Raw genomic sequence first — 17,123 nt, forward strand, 5'->3', positions numbered from 1 at the left:
AGTAAACACCCCAATATAACACTGGGTAATCACCCCGATATCACACTAGGTAAATACCCTGATATCACACTGGGCAAATACCCTGATATAACATTGGGCAAACACCTTGATATCACACTGGGTAAATACCCTGATATCAAACTGGGTAAATACCCTGATATGACACTGGGTAAATACCCCAATATCACACTGGGTAAATACTCTGATATAACACTGGGTAAATACCCTGATATTACACTGGGCAAATACCCCAATATAACACGAGGTAAATACCCTGATATAACACTGGGTAAATACCCCAATATTACACTGGGTAAATACTCTGATATAACACTGGGTAAATACCCTGATATGACACTGGGTAAATACCCCAATATCACACTGGGTAAATACTCTGATATAACACTGGGTAAATACCCTGATATGACACTGGGTAAATACCCCAATATCACACTGGGTAAATACTCTGATATAACACTGGGTAAATACCCTGATATTACACTGGGCAAATACCCCAATATAACACTGGGTAAATACCCTGATATAACACTGGGTAAATACCCCAATATTACACTGGGCAAATACCACAATATAACACTGGGTAACTACCCCAATATAACACTGTGTAGGGCGGCACAGTTGCGCAGTGGTTAGCACGCAGCCTCACAGCTCCAGCGACCTGGGTTCAATTCTGGGTACTGCCTTTGCAGAGTTTGCAAGTTCTCCCCGTCACCGCGTGGGTTTTCTGCCGGGTGCTCCGGTTTCCTCCCACACCCAAAGACTTGCAGGTTGATAGGTAAATTGGCCATTATAAATTGCCCCTAGTGTAGGTAGGTGGTAGGGGAATATTGGTAATGTGGTCGGAATATGGGATTAGTGCAGTATTAGTATAAATGGGTGGTTGATGGTCAGCACAGACACGGTGGGCCGAAGGGCCTGTTTCAGTGCTGCATCTCTAAATAAAATAAATAAATAAAATAAACACTGGGTAAATATCCCAATATAACATTGGGCAAACACCTGATATCACACTGGGCAAACATCCCCGATATCATACTGGGTAAATACCCTGATATCATGCACTGGCTAAATACCCCTATGTCACAGTGGGTAAATGCCCTGATATGACAATGGGTAAATACCCTGATATCACACTGCATAATTACTGTGATATCACACTGGGTAAATACTGTGATATTACACTGGGTAAATACCCTGATATGACACTGCATAATTACCATGGTATCACAGTAATTATGCAGTGTGATATCAGGGTATTTACCCAGTGTCACACTGCATAATTACTGTGATATCACACTGGGTAAACAGCATGAAATCACACTGGGTAAACACCCCAATATAACACTGAGTAAATACCCTGATATCACACTGAGTAAATATCCTGATATCACGCTGCATAATTACAGTGATATCACACTGGGTAAATAGTATGAAGTCACACAGGGTAAATACCCTGATATGACACTGGGTAAATACCCTGATATCACACAGGATAATTACCATGATATCACACTGGGTAAATACCCTGATATGACACTGGGTAAATACCCTGATATCACACAGGATTCTTTTTTTTCTTTTGGGCCTCCTTATCTCGAGAGACAATGGATACGCGCCTGGAGGTGGTCAGTGGTTTGTGAAGCAGCGCCTGGAGTGGCTATAAAGGCCAATTCTGGAGTGACAGGCTCTTCCACAGGTGCTGCAGAGAAATTTGTTTGTTGGGGCTGTTGCACAGTTGGCTCTCCCCTTGCGCCTCTGTCTTTTTTCCTGCCAACTGCTAAGTCTCTTCGACTCGCCACAATTTAGCCCTGTCTTTATGGCTGTCCGCCAGCTCTGGCGAATGCTGGCAACTGACTCCCACGACTTGTGATCAATGTCACACGATTTCATGTCGCGTTTGCAGACGTCTTTATAACGGAGACATGGACGGCCGGTGGGTCTGATACCAGTGGCGAGCTCGCTGTACAATGTGTCTTTGGGGATCCTGCCATCTTCCATGCGGCTCACATGGCCAAGCCATCTCAAGCGCCGCTGACTCAGTAGTGTGTATAAGCTGGGGGTGTTGGCCGCTTCAAGGACTTCTGTGTTGGAGATATAGTCCTGCCACCTGATGCCAAGTATTCTCCGAAGGCAGCGAAGATGGAATGAATTGAGACGTCGCTCTTGGCTGGCATACGTTGTCCAGGCCTCGCTGCCGTAGAGCAAGGTACTGAGGACACAGGATAATTACCATGATATCACACTGGGTAAATATCCTGATATCACACTGGGTAAATACCCTGATATCACACTGGGTAAATACCCTGATATGACACTGGGTAAATACCATGATATCACACAGGATAATTACCATGATATCACACTGGGTAAATATCCTGATATCACACTGGGTAAATACCCTGATATCACACTGGGTAAATACCCTGATATGACACTGCATTATTACAGTGATATCATACTAAGTAAATAGCATGAAGTCACACAGGATAATTACCATGATATCACACTGGGTAAATACCCTGATAGGACACTGGGTAAATACCCTGAAATCACACAGGGTAAATATCCTGATATCACACTGGGTAAATACCCTGAAATCACACAGGGTAAATACCCTGATATCACACTGGGTAAATACCCTGAAATCACACTGAGTAAATACCCTGATATCACACTGAGTAAACACCCTGAAATCACACTGGGTAAATATCCTGAAATCACACTGAGTAAATACCCTGAAATCACACTGGGTAAATATCCTGAAATCACACTGAGTAAATACCCTGAAATCACACTGGGTAAATATCCTGATATCACACTGGGTAAATATCCTGATATCACACTGAGTAAATACCCTGAAATCACACTGGTAAATATCCTGATATCACACTGGGTAAATATCCTGAAATCACACTGGGTAAATACCCTGAAATCACACTGAGTAAATACCCTGAAATCACACTGGGTAAATATCCTGAAATCACACTGAGTAAATACCCTGAAATCACACTGGTAAATATCCTGATATCACACTGGGTAAATACCCAGAAATCACACTGGTAAATATCCTGATATCACACTGGGTAAATATCCTGAAATCACACTGGTAAATATCCTGATATCACACTGGGTAAATATCCTGAAATCACACTGGGTAAATACTCTGAAATCACACTGAGTAAATACCCTGAAATCACACTGGGTAAATACCCTGAAATCACACTGAGTAAATATCCTGAAATCACACTGGTAAATATCCTGATATCACACTGGGTAAATATCCTGAAATCACACTGGGTAAATACCCTGAAATCACACTGAGTAAATACCCTGAAATCACACTGGGTAAATACCCTGAAATCACACTGAGTAAATATCCTGATATCACACTGGGTAAATATCCTGATATCACACTGGGTAAATACCCTGAAATCACACTGAGTAAATACCCTGAAATCACACTGGGTAAATATCCTGAAATCACACTGAGTAAATACCCTGATATCACACTGGGTAAATATCCTGATATCACACTGAGTAAATACCCTGATATCACACTGGGTAAATACCCTGAAATCACACTGGGTAAATATCCTGAAATCACACTGAGTAAATACCCTGATATCACACTGGGTAAATACCCTGAAATCACACTGGGTAAATATCCTGAAATCACACTGAGTAAATACCCTGATATCACACTGGGTAAATATCCTGAAATCACACTGGGTAAATATCCTGAAATCACACTGAGTAAATACCCTGAAGTCACACTGGGTAAATACCCTGAAATCACACTGGGTAAATATCCTGACATCACACTGAGTAAATACCCTGATATCACACTGGGTAAATACCCTGAAGTCACACTGAGTAAATATCCTGAAATCACACTGGGTAAATACCCTGATATCACACTGGGTAAATACCCTGAAGTCACACTGAGTAAATATCCTGATATCACACTGGGTAAATACCCTGATATCACACTGGGTAAATACCCTGAAGTCACACTGAGTAAATATCCTGATATCACACTGGGTAAATACCCTGATATCACACTGGGTAAATACCCTGAAATCACAGGCTCTCTCCCAGTTACAGAATACAGTGACTAAATTGGAAGTACTAGTAAATCACTCTTTCACCTGGAAGGAGTGTTTGGGGCCTTGCACCGTGCGAAGGAGGGAGGGAAAAGCACAGATGTTACAGTATTTTGCTTTTAATTCAGATGTTACATCTCCTGTGCTTGCACAGGAAGGTGCCGGGGAAGTGGAGAGGGTGTTGAGGGTGACTGAGGAGTGGACCAGGGTGTCAGCATGTGGGCTGGAGTGAGAGGGGAGCAGGATATCTGGCTGGTGTTGGACTGAACTGGATGTGGGTGAAATGCTGGAGGATGATGTGTGTAATGTGGAGGCTGGTGGGATAGAAGGTGAGGACAAGGGGGAGGGGGAGGGGAAGGGGTGAAGGTAGTAATGTGGGAAATGGGATGGACACGGTCAAGGGTCCTGTTCACCACAGTGGAGGGGATCCTCCACTGAGGTAAAATGAAGACATTTCAGAAGTACTGGTGTGGAAGGTAGCATCATGGGAACAGATGAAAGTGTGTGACTGTGTATGTGTGTAAGTTTGAGTGTATGAGTCTGTGTATGTATGAGTGTGAGTGTGAGTGTGTATGAGTGTGAGTGTATGAGTGTGAGCGTGTGGGTCAGTGTTTGTGAGTGTGTGAATGTGAGTGTGTGTGTGTATGAGTGTGTGTGAGTGTGTGTATGAGCGTGTGTGTGTGTGCGTGTGAGTGTGCATGTGTGAGTGAGTGCGAGTGTGTGTGTATGAGTGTGTGTGAGTATGTGAGTGAACGTGTGTGAGTGTGCATGATTGTGAGTGTGCGTGAGTGTGAGTGAGTGTGTGTGTGTGAGTGAGTGTGAGTGTGTGTGAGTGAGTGTGTGTGAGTGTGAGTGTATGCGAGTGTGAGTGAGCGAGTGTGTGAGAGTGTGTGAGTGAATGTGAGTGTGAGAGTGAGTGTGAGTGTGAGTGTGAGTGTATGCGAGTGTGAGTGAGCGAGTGTGTGAGTGAATGTGAGTGTGAGAGTGAGTGTGTGAGTGTGAGTGTGTGTGAGTGTGTGTGTGAGTGAATGTGAGTGTGAGAGTGAGTGTGAGTGTGTGAGTGTGAGTGTGTGCGAGTGTGAGTGTGAGTGAGTGAGTGAGTGAGTGTGTGAGTGTGTGTGAGTGTGAGTGTGTGTGAGTGAGTGTGAGTGTGTGTGAGTGAGTGTGAGTGTGTGAGTGTGTGTGTGAGTGTGAGTGTATGCGAGTGTGAGTGAGTGAGTGTGTGAGTGTGTGTGAGTGAATGTGAGTGTGAAAGTGAGTGTGTGAGTGTGAGTGTGTGTGTGAGTGTGTGAGTGTGTGTGAGTGAATGTGAGTGTGTGAGAGTGAGTGTGTGTGTGAGTGTGAGTGTGTGAGTGTGAGTGAGTGTGAGTGTGAGTGTGTGCGAGTGTGAGTGTGAGTGAGTGAGTGTGTGAGTGTGAGTGTGTGTGAGTGTGTGTGAGTGAGTGTGAGTGTGTGTGAGTGAGTGTGAGTGTGAGTGTGCGTGAGTGTGAGATGGTTACCTATGAAGTAAATGTATACAGTTGTAAACGTGGAGAGTTATTCTGACAGTTATCCTGTCTGTCACAGGAGCCTCTCTAATAGACACTGAGCTGGGAGATTCCGACCCCCATCGCAGTGACTCAGGAAACCCCTGTCTGATTCATTGCCACACAATACGTCTGCTCATGGGACTGTCTGGCTTTTTATCTGTGCTCAGCTCTGTCTGTTCTCACCTTCCTCTTCCACACAGTGAGGCCAATCAAATCGGACTGGGCCTGGGGCTCAGGCAGCTGAAGGCACGGCCGCCAATGGTGGAGCGATGGGAATCGGATGGGAGGAGGGCAGAGATCTCGGAGGTTGTAGGGGCTGGAGGAGATGACAGAGATAGGGAGGGTTGTAGGGGCTGGAGGAGATGACAGAGATAGGGAGGGTTGGAGGGGTTGGAGGAGGTTACAGAGATAGGGAGGGTTGTAAGGGCTGAAGGAGGTTACAGAGATAGGGAGGTTTGTGGGGCTGGAGGAGGTTACAGAGATAGGGAGGGTTGTAGGGGCTGGAGGAGGTTAGAGATAGGGAGGGTTGTAGGGGCTGGAGGAGGTTACAGAGATAGGGAGGGTTGGAGGGGTTGGAGGAGGTTACAGAGATAGGGAGGGTTGTAGGGGCTGGAGGAGGTTACAGAGATAGGGAGGGTTGTAGGGGCTGGAGGCAGTTACAGAGATAGGAAGGGTTGTAGGGGCTGGAGGAGGTTACAGAGATAGGGAGGGTTGTAGGGGCTGGAGGAGGTTACAGAGATAGGGAGGGTTGTAGGGGTTGGAGGAGGTTACAGAGATAGGGAGGGTTGTAGGGGCTGGAGGACGTTACAGAGATAGGGAGGGTTGGAGGGGCTGGAGGAGGTTAGAGATAGGGAGGGTTGTAGGGGCTGGAGGAGGTTACAGAGATAGGGAGGTTTGTGGGGCTGGAGGAGGTTACAGAGATAGGGAGGGTTGTAGGGGCTGGAGGAGGTTAGAGATAGGGAGGGTTGTAGAGGCTGGAGGAGGTTACAGAGATAGGGAGGGTTGTAGGAGCTGGAGGAGGTTACAGAGATAGGGAGGGTTGTAGGAGCTGGAGGAGGTTACAGAGATAGGGAGTGGAGGGAGGGGCAGAGCAAAAGGATGTAGTTAACACGCAGCGAGTGGGGAAATCTTCCTCCACCCGTGTTTACGATGTTGTTAACACTCAGTGACCGGGGGAAACCACAGAGTGAGCAGAGGTGCGAACAAATGCTGGGGCGAGACTTCTCGCCTCAACTCCCCAGCACGATGAAAGAATGAACCTAGTTTGAGGTGACACATAATACCAAGCATATAGCAGTACTGAGGGAGTGCTGCACTGTCAGAGGGTCAGTACTGAGAGAGTGCTGCACTGTCAGAGGGTCAGTACTGAGGGAGTGCTGCACTGTCGGAGGGTCAGTACTGAGGGAGTGCTGCACTGTCAGAGGGTCAGTACTGAGGGAGTGCTGCACTGTCGGAGGGTCAGTACTGAGGGAGTGCTGCACTGTTGGAGGGTCAGTACTGAGGGAGTGCTGCACTGTAGGAGGGTCAGTACTGAGGGAGTGCTGCACTGTCGGAGGGTCAGTACTGAGGGAGTGCTGCACTGTCGGAGGGTCAGTACTGAGGGAGTGCTGCACTGTCGGAGGGTCAGTACTGAGGGAGTGCTGCACTGTCGGAGAGTCAGTACTGAGGGAGTGCTGCACTGTTGGAGGTTCCGTCTTTCAATGAGACATTAAACCGAAGCCCCCGTCTGCCCTCTCAGCTGGGTGTAAAAGATCCCACGGCCACTATTTGGAAGAAGAGCAGGGAGGGTGGGGGGGAGTTCTCCCCGGTGTCCTGGGGACAATATTTATCCCTCAAACAACATCAATAAAAAAAAAACAGATGATCTGGGTCATTATCAACATTGCTGTTTGTGGGATCTTGCTGTGCGCAAATTGGCTGTCTCGTTTACAATAGTGAGCGCACTTCAAACAAATACTTCATTGGCTATGAAACGCACTGAGTTGCCCGGAGGATGTGGAAGGCGCTAGAGAAATGCAGGTCTTTGTTTACCTTGCTGGTATGACAGGGTGACAGATGTTAACCCTGCAGCCAATCCGGGTTTGCGAGTGAAATTGCATTGGTTTGGCACCTTTCAAGGGATTAACACAAGGCCTCGAAGCCTGGGGCCTCCATTGAAACCTACCACATCAGCAGGATTTGGCCAGGAATAATGGGCGAACGGTGGCATTGTTACCCGGGTTCATGCTGCTTCAGGTCGGGCACTGCCAGGCATCGATCCTGGAAGAGTTTTGAGCCAGCTACGTCCAGTATTTAAAGGGTTAATAGGCTCCGCTTGCTGATAAAGGTGTAATCTTGTTTTTTTTTACCCTTCCTGAACAGGGAGAGGATGCGGAGGGAGGAGGGGGGGTGGTGGGGGGGGGGGGGGGGGTGGGTGGTGAGTGTGGAGACTGAGCTGGTTGTTTTTACTGCTCTCCGATTATGGACTCCAATCTCTCGGTGACCAGTGAAAGGTTCATTCACAAGACAGATTTTCCAGGCTGCGGGGGAAGGGATTGGTCCAAACACAGTCTGTCTGGAAAGGCTGAGGGGTGACCTGATTGAGGTCTTTCAAATGATAAAAGGGGTTTCGATTGGGTAGGCATAGAGAAAATGTTTCCACTTGCTGGGGTGGGGGGGGGCGGAGACCAGAACTAGGGGCCATCAATATAAGACAGTCACTAATAAATCCAATTGGGAATTCCGGAGAAACCTCTTTCCCCAGGAGAGTGGTGAGAATGTGGAACTCGCTCCCACAGGGAGTGGTCGAGGTGAATAGTATCCAAGTATTTAAGGGGAAGCTGGATAAACACATGAGGGAGAAAGGAATGGAAGGATATGGCGATAGGGTGAGAGGGAGAAGGGGTGGGAGGAGGCTGGTGTGGAGCAGAAACACCAGCACGGAGTAGATGGGCCGAATGGCCAGTTTCTGTGCTGTAGATTCAAAGTGATACAATTATATCAAGTGGAACTGTTAGTGGACCTTGCCTGTGTGACTGCCAATGTGGTTTGGGTTTCGTTTATCTGCCTCATTCTTTCACTCGATGATGTTGTCAAGACATTTGTTGGCCAGAACCTTTGGACTCTGCAACGTTTGAGTGTTAAAGTTCGTGGAAGAGCTTGCCATGTTCGTGGTGTCTGTCCAAAGGTCGTCTCGATCACTCCAACAGCCTACGAGCGTATCAGGAGTACAGCAGTGAGGTGGTTACGTTACTGAACTTATAACTCATGGTCCTGAGTTCAAATGCCGCCTGGCAAAGCTGTGAAAATGGCACCAGTAAATCTGGCCAATGACCAGGTGGGATTACAAGCAAGAGGGTAATGGGAAATTATCCTACAAACGTACAGACACCAGCTGGTCTGGCCTCCACGTGACATCCTGCAGTTCGGTGATCAGGAACAGGCCATTCAGCCCCTCGAGCCCGTCCCGCCAATCATTTAGATCGTGGCTGTTCTGTATCTTAACTCCATCTCCCCGCCTTGGTTCTGTAACCCTTAATCCCCTCATCCAACGAAAATCTATCCATCTCCGTTTTGAAATTTCCAATTGATCCCCCCCCCCCCCCCCACCTCCAGCCTCGACAGCTTTCTGGGGGAGAGAATTCCAGATTCCCACTCCCCTTTGTGTGAAGAAATGCTTCCTGACATCACCCCTGAACGGCCTGGCTCCGATTTTAAGGTTCTTCCCCCTTGTTCTGGAATCTCCCCCCCGACCAGAGGAAATCATTTCTCTCTATCGACCCGATCCAATCCTTTAATCATCTTAAACCCCTCGATTAGATCACCCCCTTAATCATCTACACTCGAGGGAATACAAGCTTGGGGCACACAATGATGCATTTACATTTAACTCTTAATGGTTTATGAGCTGGTCCAAACAGGTCACTCGATTGTAAAAATACTTATTCAAGCAAAAAAAAACTGACGTGACGATCCCATCCGGTGTAGGGACCCCCATTTCATGAGGCCTGGATTAAAGGTGTGTTGCAGTATGTATCTTAGTGCCCGATCGTCTTCAAACCAGCCTCAAACTTATCTCCTTGAACTTGGCTTTGTCCTCAGTTCTGCCGCTGACCCATCCTGCTCAATTCCAGTCCGGAATCATCTCAATATTAATATCCTCATTCTTCTTTTCAAATCCCTCCAAAGCTCCTCCAGCCCACTCCCTGTCTCTGTAACCTCCTCCAGCCCACTCCCTATCTCTGTAACCTCCTCCAGCCCACTCCCTATCTCTGTAACCTCCTCCAGCCCACTCCCTATCTCTGTAACCTCCTCCAGCCCACTCCCTATCTCTGTAACCTCCTCCAGCCCACTCCCTATCTCTGTAACCTCCTCCAGCCCACTCCCTGTCTCTGTAACCTCCTCCAGCCCACTCCCTGTCTCTGTAACCTCCTCCAGCCCACTCCCTGTCTCTGTAACCTCCTCCAGCCCACTCCCTGTCTCTGTAACCTCCTCCAGCCCACTCCCTGTCTCTGTAACCTCCTCCAGCCCACTCCCTGTCTCTGTAACCTCCTCCAGCCCACCCCCTGTCTCTGTAACCTCCTCCAGCCCACTCCCTGTCTCTGTAACCTCCTCCAGCCCACTCCCTGTCTCTGTAACCTCCTCCAGCCCACTCCCTGTCTCTGTAACCTCCTCCAGCCCACTCCCTATCTCTGTAACCTCCTCCAGCCCACTCCCTATCTCTGTAACCTCCTCCAGCCCACTCCCTGTCTCTGTAACCTCCTCCAGCCCACTCCCTGTCTCTGTAACCTCCTCCAGCCCACTCCCTATCTCTGTAACCTCCTCCAGCCCACTCCCTGTCTCTGTAACCTCCTCCAGCCCACTCCCTGTCTCTGTAACCTCCTCCAGCCCACTCCCTGTCTCTGTAACCTCCTCCAGCCCACTCCCTGTCTCTGTAACCTCCTCCAGCCCACTCCCTGTCTCTGTAACCTCCTCCAGCCCACTCCCTATCTCTGTAACCTCCTCCAGCCCACTCCCTATCTCTGTAACCTCCTCCAGCCCACTCCCTATCTCAGTAACCTCCTCCAGCCCACTCCCTGTCTCTGTAACCTCCTCCAGCCCACTCCCTATCTCTGCAACCTCCTCCAGCCCACTCCCTGTCTCTGTAACCTCCTCCAGCCCACTCCCTGTCTCTGTAACCTCCTCCAGCCCACTCCCTGTCTCTGTAACCTCCTCCAGCCCACTCCCTATCTCTGTAACCTCCTCCAGCCCACTCCCTATCTCTGTAACCTCCTCCAGCCCACTCCCTATCTCTGTAACCTCCTCCAGCCCACTCCCTGTCTCTGTAACCTCCTCCAGCCCACTTCCTGTCTCTGTAACCTCCACCAGCCCACTCCCTGTCTCTGTAACCTCCACCAGCCCACTCCCTATCTCTGTAACCTCCTCCAGCCCACTCCCTGTCTCTGTAACCTCCTCCAGCCCACTCCCTATCTCTGTAACCTCCTCCAGCCCACTCCCTATCTCTGTAACCTCCTCCAGCCCACTCCCTGCCTCTGTAACCTCCTCCAGCCCACTCCCTGTCTCTGTAACCTCCTCCAGCCTACTCCCTGTCTCTGTAACCTTCTCCAGCCCACTCCCTGTCTCTGTAACCTCCACCAGCCCACTCCCTGTCTCTGTAACCTCCACCAGCCCACTCCCTGTCTCAGTAACCTCCTCCAGCCCACTCCCTATCTCTGTAACCTCCACCAGCCCATTCCCTGTCTCAGTAACCTCCTCCAGCCCACTCCCTGTCTCTGTAACCTCCACCAGCCCACTCCCTGTCTCAGTAACCTCCTCCAGCCCACTCCCTGTCTCTGTAACCTCCACCAGCCCACTCCCTGTCTCAGTAACCTCCTCCAGCCCACTCCCTGTCTCTGTAACCTCCACCAGCCCACTCCCTGTCTCAGTAACCTCCTCCAGCCCACTCCCTGTCTCTGTAACCTCCTCCAGCCCACTCCCTGTCTCAGTAACCTCCTCCAGCCCACTCCCTGTCTCAGTAACCCCCTCCAGCCCACTCCCTATCTCTGTAACCTCCTCCAGCCCACTCCCTGTCTCTGTAACCTCCACCAGCCCACTCCCTGTCTCAGTAACCTCCTCCAGCCCACTCCCTGTCTCTGTAACCTCCTCCAGCCCCTACAACCCTCCCTATCTCTGTAACCTCCTCCAGCCCCTACAACCCTCCCTATCTCTGTAACCTCCTCCAGCCCCTACAACCCTCCCTACCTCTGTAACCTCCTCCAGCCCACTCCCTATCTCTGTAACCTCCTCCAGCCCCTACAACCCTCCCTATCTCTGTAACCTCCTCCAGCCCACTCCCTATCTCTGTAACCTCCTCCAGCCCACTCCCTATCTCTGTAGCCTCCTGCAGCCCACTCCCTATCTCTGTAACCTCCTGCAGCCCACTCCCTATCTCTGTAACCTCCTCCAGCCCCTATAACCCTCCCTATCTCTATAACCTCCTCCAGCCCCTACAACCCTCCCTATCTCTGTAACCTCCTCCAGCCCCTACAATCCTCCCTATCTCTGTAAACTCCTCCAGCCCCTACAACCCTCCCTATCTCTGTCACCTCCTCCAGCCCCTACAACCCTCCCTATCTCTGTAACCTCCTCCAGCCACTACAACCCTCCCTATCTCTGTAATCTCCTCCAGCCCCTGCAACCCTCCCTATCTCTGTAACCTCCTCCAGTCCCTACAACCCTCCCTATCTCTGTAACCTCCTCCAGCCCCTACAACCCTTCCTATCTCTATAACCTCCTCCAGCCACTACAACCCTCCCTATCTCTATCACCTCCTCCAGCCACTACAACCCTCCCTATCTCTATAACCTCCTCCAGCCACTACAACCCTCCCTATCTCTATAACCTCCTCAAGCCACTACAACCCTCCCTATCTCTATCACCTCCTCCAGCCACTACAACCCTCCCTATCTCTATCACCTCCTCCAGCCACTACAACTCTCCCTATCTCTATCACCTCCTCCAGCCACTACAACCCTCCCTATCTCTGTAATCTCCTCCAGCCACTACAACCCTCCCTATCTCTATCACCTCCTCCAGCCACTACAACTCTCCCTATCTCTATAACCTCCTCCAGCCACTACAACCCTCCCTATCTCTATCACCTCCTCCAGCCACTACAACCCTCCCTATCTCTATCACCTCCTCCAGCCACTACAACTCTCCCTATCTCTATCACCTCCTCCAGCCACTACAACCCTCCCTATCTCTGTAACCTCCTCCAGCCCCTACAACCCTCCCTATCTCTGTAACCTCCTCCAGCCCCTACAACCCTCTAAGATCTCTGCGCTCCTCCAATTCCGCCCTCTCGCCCATCCCCCGATTCCCATCGCTCCACCATTGGCGGCCGTGCCTTCAGCTGCCTGGGGCCCTAAGCTCTGGAATTCCCTCCCTAAACCTCTCCGCCTCTCTCTCTCTCCTCCTTTAAGACGCTCCTTAAAAAACTGACCTCTTTGACCGAGCTTTTGGTCGCCAGTCCCTAATATCTCCTGATGTGGCTCAGGGTCAGATTTCATCTGATTTACACCCCCGGAAGCACCTTGAGTGTTCTGCTCCATTAAAGGCGCTAGAGAAATGAAAGATGCGAATGTCCGAGCACCGAAATAGGCCATTCAGCCCATCAAGTCTGTGCCTGTATTTTCTCCTCATGAACCACCTAGTTTAATCCCCTGTCCTGCTCACTCTTTAAGTAAATATCCACTCCTTCTTTAAATCTATCACCGTCCTCTTTCAGTAACAGCTGGGCACAGAGAGTATATATGAAGACATTTTCCTAATTCCTCTTCATTTATTTGTGCAATTCTCTTCGATGTGTTTTCTGTCGAGCAACTGACACAATTTCTCTGCATTTACCCCACCAGAACCTTTTATGATCTTCAAGACATTTATCAGGTTACCCATTACCCTCCTCAGGTCCAATGGAATTGCCACTTCACCGGAACTTGCCAAGTGTCCCTTCCTAATCACAATGCCCTCATCCTGGATAACATCAGGTCAGTTAGAGGCTAATTGTTCTGAGGCAGATCAAAAGGTCAGTTAGAGGCTAATTGCTCTGAGGCAGATCAACAGGTCAGTTAGAGGCTAATTGCTCTGAGGCAGATCAAAAGGTCAGTTAGAGGCTAATTGCTCTGAGGCAGATCAACAGGTCAGTTAGAGGCTAATTGCTCTGAGGCAGATCAAAAGGTCTGTTAGAGGCTAATTGTTCTGAGGCAGATCAAAAGGTCAGTTAGAGCCTAATTGCTCTGAGGCAGATCAAAAGGTCAGTCAGAGGCTAATTGCTCTGAGGTAGATCATCAGGTCAGTTAGAGGCTCATTGCTCTGAGGCAGATCAAAAGGTCAGTTAGAGGCTCATTGCTCTGAGGCAGATCAAAAGGTCTGTTAGAGGCTAATTGTTCTGAGGCCGATCAAAAGGTCAGTTAGAGCCTAATTGCTCTGAGGCAGACCAACAGGTCAGTTAGAGGTTAATTGCTCTGAGGCAGATCAAAAGGCCAGTCAGAGGCTAATTGCTCTGAGGCTGATCAACAGGTCAGTCAGAGGACATTTTCTGATAGATCAACAGGTTAGTTGAAGTTTTGGCTGCTCCGTCTTTTCTATAATGGGTCAATCCTGTTTTTTTGTTATATAGGGACTGAACTGCATTGAAAGCCATGGCAAAGTTTGGGGCCTTAAGGTGTATCTATATATCTATGAATGTTGATCTACTGCGGAACAATCTCCTCTAACTGACCCTAATTGTACCTTGTAGCCATGACTGGATACACATTGATATGCTGCACTGCACATTAGCAGCAGAATAATACACTGTGCATTATTTAGTCATTATTAAACGGTGGCTCCTCTGATCTTCCATCAGAAACATCACCAGATGTCTAAGAGCGTTCTAATAGATCGTAGGGAGTGGGATTGAGCCGTACAGAACAGCAAGATCCCACATTGGAACCACACTCTCTGCTGTGTTTGCCAATCTTTACCTGGGCGTCAGTGCCAGTTGAGATTGGCCTTCGTACGTTGGATGTGCATTGATCAAGGTGATCGGTGTCCAATGACATGCCCACTCCCTTGTTGGTACGTGTTCGTGTCTGGACGTTCACTGATACTTGCGTGAGTTCCTTTGCTGTAGTTGTTGAGGAGTCGCCTTTGGCCCGGTATTTAGCATTCCTGCCTCTGAGGCAGGAGGTCCTGGGTTTGAACCCTGATCTAGAGAGTCCAGGAGGTTTATGTTTGTTGGGTAACTCCTGTCTGGTGGGTATGCAGGGCGGGGGGGGGTTTGAGACAACTCATTGTGATGTAGTGATGTAAGACCCTCCTGCTGTATGGGAGCTAGCCCCCCAGTCTATCGGCTGATGCAAAGACGGTTCTCGTCACAGAGGTTCCCATTCTCTCCGAGCAAAGTGGGTGAAAATACAAAAACAACACAGACGCCACCTTGTCGGATGGTTTGTGCGCCAACCCTTCCACAAGTTAACACCAATTGAAATAGCAGATTGCTAAGACTGCACACGTATTACTTTATTCCGACCACAAAGCTACCCCAAAACCTCTCTTAAACATTGTAACGTTGCCTGCCAGTGTCACAAGTGCATGCTTAACTTAAGGCGCGGTTCATTTAATTAAACTATCGTTACTGAAACCCATCGCTCCTCAAATCGCTCCGCCTCTGAGTTACAGCAAGGCTTCAGAGAGGGGGGGGTGGGTGCAGGCAGAGATGGGGGGTCATAAACATTGCTGGAGAGTGAGGTCAGAGGCGAGATAAGATGTTGGACTTTAGGATGCTGAAGGAGTAAAATTGTATCCTTATCGCCCACTAGAATGCCTATATATAGGTTCCCGAAAACTATCTGCTCTGCTTTCTCCTTCCAACTAAACCAGAGAGGTAAGTGTTTCGATGAAGAGTACCTTGTGATTCGAAGGTTAACCATTTAGATTGTATTTTGGTTTGATTTATTATCAAAGTTACGTGCGGACAGTCGTAAATGATGCAACAAGTCTTTGCTCTGTATAATAGTCTGACTAAACAGCCAGTACTGTCCTTACCTCCTGCAGCAGGCAGATTACCAGTGATCGTTTATACAAGGGTTGTCGATGGCAATGGAACCTTATTTGGAGTCTTGGGGGGGGGGGTGGGTGGGGAATATTAAACGGGCAAATTGGTTGGAGTAGTTTCTAAATAGTCCGAGAAAGGAAGACGTGCACTTCTCTCGTGCCTTTCACCATCTCCAGTCAAGTACTTTCTGAAGTGCAGTCACTCTGGTAATGTGGGAACTGCGGCGGCGCATGTGCGCACAGCAAGATCCCACAAGGGGCGATGAGTTACTGACTCAGATCGTCTGCTTTTGCTGATGTTGGTTGAGGGATAGTTATCCGCCTCAGGAACCCGCCCCCTGCTCGGGTTAACAGTCAGTAACGCACACCTCCGAGCAACACGGCGATGGGCTCAAGTCCCACTCGAGGTACTTGAGCGTGTAATTCAGTCTGAAACACTGAGGGAGTGCTGCACTGTCAGAGGTGCGTTAAACGTTAGGCCCACCCTCATCTGCCCTCTCAGGTGGGTGTAAAAGATCCCACGGCCACTATTTGGAAGAGCAGGTGGGGGGGGTGGGGGGGAGTTCTCCCCGGTGTCCCGGGGACAATATTTATCCCTCATCCAACATCACTAGAAAAAAAACAGATGATCTGGGTCATTATCACATTGCTGTTTGTGGGATCTTGCTGTGTGAAAATTGGCAGCTGTGTCTGCTTCATGACGGTGGCTATAAAGTGCCTTGCGATGCCCCGAGACTGTGGGAAGCGATGCATAAATGCAAATTTGTTGCTTCTCTCTAAAGAAAAAGAGGTTAATCTGGCCTCGGTGTTTGGCCTATTTCTTTGAGTAGTGATTCCCGTGTTGAGGTCGTGCACATCAGCTGAAAATGTTAACGTCTCTTCAATGTTTTTTGTATTTTTTTTTCAGTCCTGCAACTGGACCTGAAACTCCCGCCATCATGAAATTTTTCGGCGTCCTCCTTGCGTTGATGGCCTTCACTGGTCAGTATCATTGGGTCTCTCTTTAGGAAAACGCGGTCGACCTTTGTACTCTACGGCCGCTCAACGGGCCTGTCATTGAACTCTGAACTTTGAACTTCCATGGCTTGGCTATGGAGGAACGATCACCCTGTTGACATTGGAGCATGGGTGGGGGAATGGAACGGGGTAGTGGTGAAGGTGAGGGTGAGGGGTTGATGGGGGGGGGAGGGCGCGCTCAATGTTAAATATTAACCCTTTAAATCCCAGAACCATTGGAGTGAATTTGGCTATACCCATGGCCAATCACAGTTAGAAAACTGGGCTCCAGCCCCCATCCAGAGACTGAACCCAGCCTGAGACACGTGGGCCCAGTGCTGAGGGAGTGCTGCAGTGCCGGAGGTGCAGCTTTTCGATCAGATGTCATACCCCCATCTGCCCTCTCAGCTGGGTGTAA

At 49.2% G+C, this 17,123-nt stretch overlaps 1 protein-coding gene across 2 annotated transcripts in view; it reads left to right on the top strand.

Annotated features, from left to right (window-relative positions):
* Positions 1-17,123, top strand: part of LOC137352937 (apolipoprotein A-IV-like) — a 49,394-nt gene that overhangs the window by 26,002 nt on the left and 6,269 nt on the right. For both annotated transcript variants that reach the window (XM_068018792.1, XM_068018791.1), the window contains exon 2: positions 16,617-16,690. In XM_068018792.1, the coding sequence (XP_067874893.1) occupies positions 16,648-16,690 (43 nt within the window). In that variant the 5' untranslated portion in view covers positions 16,617-16,647. The remainder of the gene's footprint in view (positions 1-16,616; positions 16,691-17,123) is intronic.

The sequence above is a fragment of the Heterodontus francisci genome, chromosome 39 (assembly GCF_036365525.1).
Source record: "Heterodontus francisci isolate sHetFra1 chromosome 39, sHetFra1.hap1, whole genome shotgun sequence".
Lineage (NCBI taxonomy): Eukaryota > Metazoa > Chordata > Chondrichthyes > Heterodontiformes > Heterodontidae > Heterodontus > Heterodontus francisci.